Source organism: Silene latifolia, chromosome 11 (assembly GCF_048544455.1).
Source record: "Silene latifolia isolate original U9 population chromosome 11, ASM4854445v1, whole genome shotgun sequence".
Classification (NCBI taxonomy): Eukaryota; Viridiplantae; Streptophyta; class Magnoliopsida; order Caryophyllales; family Caryophyllaceae; genus Silene; species Silene latifolia.
Genome location: NC_133536.1, coordinates 185007740 through 185014102, shown reverse-complemented (window position 1 = coordinate 185014102; position 6363 = coordinate 185007740). Strand labels below are relative to the sequence as shown.

Genomic DNA, 6363 nt, shown 5'->3' with positions numbered 1-6363 from the left:
GTACTGTAACGTGTTTTTGATATGCGTGCGTGGATTGGCTATACATGTGCACTACTCGGATATGAAAAATGTGTTGGAAAATGTGTCCTCAACAATAGTGCGATCACATGATTTAATATCATAATTAAATCTCATAATAAGAATACGTAAGGGATGATTCATTATATAGTCAACTGATCAACATTAATCGGTAACGATTGGCTTGCTAGAGTTTGACGTTACTGTCGTGGGACGGTGGTGGTCAGTTGATCCCTTAAGGTCACACCTAAAGGATGATGCCCTAATCTGTAAAGTTGACTAATTGTATGACGATACAAGTTAATCAATTCCTTAAAATTGAACAATTTACTTGTGAGAGAGAATATTGATATCTTATTGTAATGGGATTAAATAAGATTTATTATGGTAATAAAAATGCTTTATTACTAAAATTGTTTATTGTTTGAGAAACGATAGAGATAAGAATGAATGGTTAATTATAATTACAAAATGTTGTGAATTATAATTATATGACCCATTTTATTTATGTGATCAAGTATTACTAGTCAATTTGTTGTATGTAATTTAATTAATTTGTAAAATGATATTTATGTGATAAATATGTATTAAATTAATTAATAACATGTAAAATACTACATGTGACATATTGTGTGACAAATGACAAATTGACAAAATAAAACGGTAGTCCATTTTATATGAATGGACCGAAATGTAGGAGGTAGTAATGGGTTGTGTTTATATTATTTTATGTGATAAAAGATATTTAATTATTGCTATTGTTCACTAGCCTTACAAACCTATACTACTTTCTTACACACCTACACTTGGGTAAGAGAAAAAGAAAAAGCAAGATGCCCTCCTTTGGCCTCTAGCTAGCCGGCCACACTACTCTTAATTAAGTAGTGTTGGTTCCTTCATTTTCTCCTTCTTACTTTTCCTTTCATTTTTCATGCATACTCTCTTACTCATATTCATTTCTCTTTCATCAAAACTTGAGAAATCTTGATCCAATTTGTTCAATAAGATTACTAATATTATTAATGTAATATATGAGTATTAGTAATCAATTTTAAGGTAAACTACTAAACAAATATCTAGCAAATATTATTTAGTAGAGATAAGAGATAATCTTGGGTGCAATCAAGAGGAGTGGCTTCTATACTTGAAGTCTTTGGAGGATCATCCTATTACTCATCATAGCTCAAGAACAAGTGAAGGTAGGAGACCTTACTTGTGCCCACAAAACCGAAATTAACAATGTAAGGAACATTGTTTTCTTATAAATCTCTTATTTTGTTATGCATGCACTAGATCTAAAGAATAAATAATTAAAAAGTTAATTAGTTCATTATTAGAGGAGTTTAATAATAGTTAAACAATCCTAACAAGTGGTATCAGAGCATAAGGATGTTGCATGCATAATCGGTTATTGTTTTTCCGAGTTAAAAAGTTAACATATAAAACTAGACATTTGTGATTTATAAGTATAAGCCACGAAATCATCATGCATATTATATATTCTGGTCCTAAAATGGTTTTAGGTCATTTTTATGATTTATGGAAATTTATTGCTCGTTTTAAGGATTTTTGGTCATTTTATTACATTTTTATGACTAAAATGGGAATTAAAATACTAAAAATAGTTAAACTAAGTTTATGACCTTGAAAATTTTATATGACCTCACATGCATATTTTACAAGTTGTGTGTAAAATCTCGTATTAATTGGATTAATATTGCATGATTTGTGATTTTTGTGAGATAAAAATGGATTAAAAGAAGTTAAATGGTTAAAAATAATTATATTTCGAATTGGGCCATGAAACTTTAATATGTTATCACATGCATAATTTACAGAGTGTATGCAAATTTCGAGATTAAATGATCTCATTTAGCATGATTTATGAATTTTTAGTTTAAAAATGGCATAAATAGTGACTATTTTGGCATAAATAGCTAAAACGTATTTCATGGCATGAAAAAATTACTTTAGGTTTCATAAATATACCACTAATAAGATCTAAAGTTTTAAAGTTGATTGGATTAATTTTTAGATACTTTAGATGTTTTATGAGATAAAACCGATAAAATGCAACTATATTTTCTTAAAATTAATTCGAAAATTTTAACCATGATTTTTGACATTATGAGTGTCATGGATTATTCCAAATGTTCAAAAATTTAAAATTCAAATTTTGAAATTTTTATAATTTAATTTGGATTTATTTCTTAAATATTACTCCCTCCTATTCTCAATAAATGTCCCATTTGGAGGAGGGCACAAATATTAAGGAATAATGATAAAGAATGAAATGTTAAAGGTAGGGGTAAGATTATAGGAGAGAGGGTGTTATAATTAAGAGGGGTAATTTGATAATGAAATGCTAATGATTCCCTCCTTTTTTACACACCAACTGATTTCCCACCAAAACTAACCAAACTTGGCTGAAATTTTGTTTTTTCATTACACGGTTGCGATATACAGACGGTTTCGCTTACAAATAAAATGACATTATAATTATTACACATTCTATTTTCTAATTAAATTACATAATAAAATTACATTACCTTGAAATAAAATTACAGCACACTTAAAATAAAATTACATTAACTCGGGAAAAAATTACAGCACAGTTAAAATAAAATTACATTAACTCGGGAAAAAATTACAGATCCAACTTGAAAGATCGAAAGAGAAAATTGGACTTCAGATTAACTTCATCTTGATTGGCGTGTCTTAGTTGTTCCATAAGCCAAGTAAACTCAAATTGTCAGTCCAAATGTAAATATCCAACTCACCAACATTGAAATTTGGCACCAAAATTGAAATATGGAGCCAAAATACAAAGAGGGAAATATTTGCGCCAAAACCGAAAATTCAAAAGAGTGCAAAGTTCTTTTGTCTATAAATAGCAGGTGTGAAACAAAAAATTCATTTACTAACTTCAGTCCAAAAAACATCTTTAAAACATTGAGCTATCAAACAAAAAATTCTCCAACATTCAATGAAGAATCTGACCAACTTAGAAAGATCAAAAATAAATGAAACACTATTGAATAACAGCATAAATGGAAAACCAAGACATGGTATTATCAATGAAGTGGCAGCAAGGTTTTCAGTCGACAGGAAAACAATAACAAGGTTATGGATGGCGGCACAAAAACAGAGAGCATCATCCATACCAGTGAATGTGAGCAGCAAAAAGAAAGGCATCAAAAAGGTGGGAAGAGCAATTTTAGATGAGGAGAAGCTCAAATCAATTGATCTACTGGATAGGTCAACACAACACTCATTGGCGACGCACTTAGGTGTAAGCCAATCAACCGTTTCAAGATGGGTGATGTCAAAACAAATCAGGTCACACACAAATGCACTCAAACCAGGTTTGACTGATAAAAACAAACTTGCTAGATTAATTTTCAGTCTACAACATTTAGTATATCATGAACACACTAAAAGAATTGTTTTCAAAGATCAAAGCAACATTATTCACATGGATGAGAAATGGTTTTCTAAAACTAAACCTACTACAAGGTTTTATTTGGCTAAAGGTGAAACTGACCAACATAGATGTGTACAATCAAAGAGTTTCATAGAAAAGGTGATGTTTATGTGTGCAGTAGGTAGACCATTATATGGGTCAAATGGTGAATTAATTTTTGATGGCAAAATAGGAATATGGCCATTTGTTGTTGAAATACCAGCACAACGAAACTCAAAAAATAGAGTAGCAGGAACAATGGAAACCAAGTGTATTGAGTCTATAAACAAGCAAGTAACAAAAGACATGATAATAAATCGTGTGTTGCCAGCTATAAAGGCTAAATGGCCTTCTAATGTTAGTAAACGCATAATCATTCAACAAGATAATGCCCGTCCCCATTTTAGCAATGATGATGTTGATTTTAAAAGGGCAGCAACATCAGATGGATGGCTGATTGAATTGGCCTATCAAACACCCAATTCACCAGATTTGAATGTCTTGGATTTGGGGTTTTTTAGGTCAATACAATCTCTCCAACAAAAAAAAAAGCAATCAAATTGGATGAGTTAATCAGCAACACAATCAAGGCATATGAAGAACAAGATGCACTAAAGCTGAAGTATGTATGGATAACATTGCAAGCATGTATGGTAGAAGTAATGAAAAAAAAAAGGTGGCATAGACTACCCAATTCCACATATGCATAAGACAAAACTAGCAGCAGAAGGTTTATTGCCTGAATATCTTGATGCTAACATCGATTTAGTGAAAGAATGCATACAATATGTACAGAATGTTGGTGATCCAAGCACAATAAGTGAATTAGTTCATTCACTAAACAGTTTGACAGAGAATGCAGAAAATCAAGCAAGTACCAGTGGCACCAGTAATGAACCAACAGGGGACTATGAACCTGTTGGCACCATTACTGAAGCAGGTGAAAGTAGTAATGACCCAACGTTGGAAAATCCCCCCGTTGGTAGCATTGGTAGTTGGTTCGTAAATTTATGTGCAGGGGAATGAACAAGCAAAATTTAACATCAACAATAAGCATCATTTTGGACTGTTAGAAGTTATCAAAGACTAGATATGTTATCAAAGTCAATTTTTTGCGCAGATCAAGCAAGCAACAAGCAAATCAAACAATCAAGAAGGTCACACTGAAGAACATGTTTTGATTGTATTCAGTTTTAATGTAGAACTTTGCAACTCTTTTGTAATATTCAGTCAGTGACACTAATATGGATATGAACTTCAGAAATGATCAAATGAGTACAATAAGCTTTTGTAAACAAAACTCTTCAATTTTGATGTACATACACAGCCTCATCACTACAAAAGGTGGTGGCATTGTATACGAACATCAAAATTGATAACCAACCAACTACCCTCAACATTAGATCACTGGGTAGATAAAATAAGATGAAACAGAGTATATACGGCCGAAAAAGTTATCATCACAAGTCCATTAAAAAAAAAACAAATCAGGGTAAAAGAAATCAACCTCAAAACGGTTCGTCTTCCTCTGTAGGATCAAAACCAGGCCAATACTTAGAAAGCTCCTTTATAAACCAACTAGTAATAACTGCATTTTTTCGTACAACCTCCGGATCTAATACCAGATCTGAATTAGAAAGATCGTCATTTTTACATGCAACATCAATTGATTGTTCCTTCGCCTTCTCCTCATACTCATATTCCAATAAAACCCCAAACTGAGGCCAGATTCTACAAAACTCTTCCATAAACCGCATTCTTTGCTTTAGATATCCATGCTTTTCCAACCACTGCTCAATCCCTTCATCAACGATTGTTTCAGGCACGATTGAGGGACATGCAGCAACGTCAGACGATCTTTCATCAACTTCTTCATCTTCCATTCCCATCTCACCCTCATTTAGATAGAAATCTTCATAGATCTTCTCCATTTTACGAAGATCAATATAACCAGAAAAAGGTTTAGATTTTTCCATTTTTTTTGAAATTAATCAAAGGCGAAGAAATAAATTTGTGAATCACATCCTTTTTTTGATGAAGATTAAAAGAGGACATGCAAATTTGATGAAGAAATTAAAACATTTCGCGGATTTGATGAAGAATCAGATCATTTTGATGAAGAAATTAAAGCCGTTCACATATTTGATGAAGAATCAGGTCGTTTTTTTGATCAAGATAAAAAAGGAGATGCAAATTAGATGAAGAATCAGATCAGTGAGCATTTTTGATGAAGAATATGAGAGGATTTGAGAGACGGATGAGAGATAAGGAGGGGATTTGTGAGGCGGATGAGAGAGAGACGGATGAGAGAATTAGGGTTTGGGTTAGTATATATGGCGGGAGCTATTAGGGATTGGGCTGGGTTAATTAGGGGAAGGGGTGATTAATGGGCTTGGGTTAGTATATTAATAGGTTGGGTTAGGGATGGTATGGGTTGTAAATAAATAAAAAAGCAAAGGGTAGAAACGTCATTATTCATGTCCAAAAAAGGCAAATGGGACAGTTATGTGAATAGACGGAAATGGCAAATGGGACATTTATTGAGAATAGGAGGGAGTATGATTTTAAGGTCAAAAATGAGCATAAAATTAAATCAAGTTGAATTATTGTCAAAAATTGAGTGATGACTAATTTTTGAGTCCTAAAAAGTGTTAGGATAATTAACTTGAGCTTAGATGTGATTTAAGTGTTAATTAGTGATTTTAAAAGGTTATTATCACGCATTTCCATAAAACCGGGTTATATATACGACATAAGTTAAATAGGGCGATTTGGCACATCATTTGGCATGATAGGTACATATTATAATGCTGCATATTTCAATTGTTGAATGTCTTTTATTTATATAATTTTAAATTATGTAATTTTATCTTAGTATGGCC

General features: G+C 32.0%; 1 protein-coding gene across 1 annotated transcript; it reads left to right on the top strand.

Moving 5' to 3' along the window:
- Nucleotides 1-3004: 3004 nt before the first annotated feature.
- Nucleotides 3005-4054, top strand: LOC141614471 (uncharacterized). The gene has a single exon (XM_074433215.1). The coding sequence runs from the start codon at nucleotides 3005-3007 to the stop codon at nucleotides 4052-4054; it is 1050 nt and encodes a 349-aa protein (XP_074289316.1).
- Nucleotides 4055-6363: the final 2309 nt, after the last annotated feature.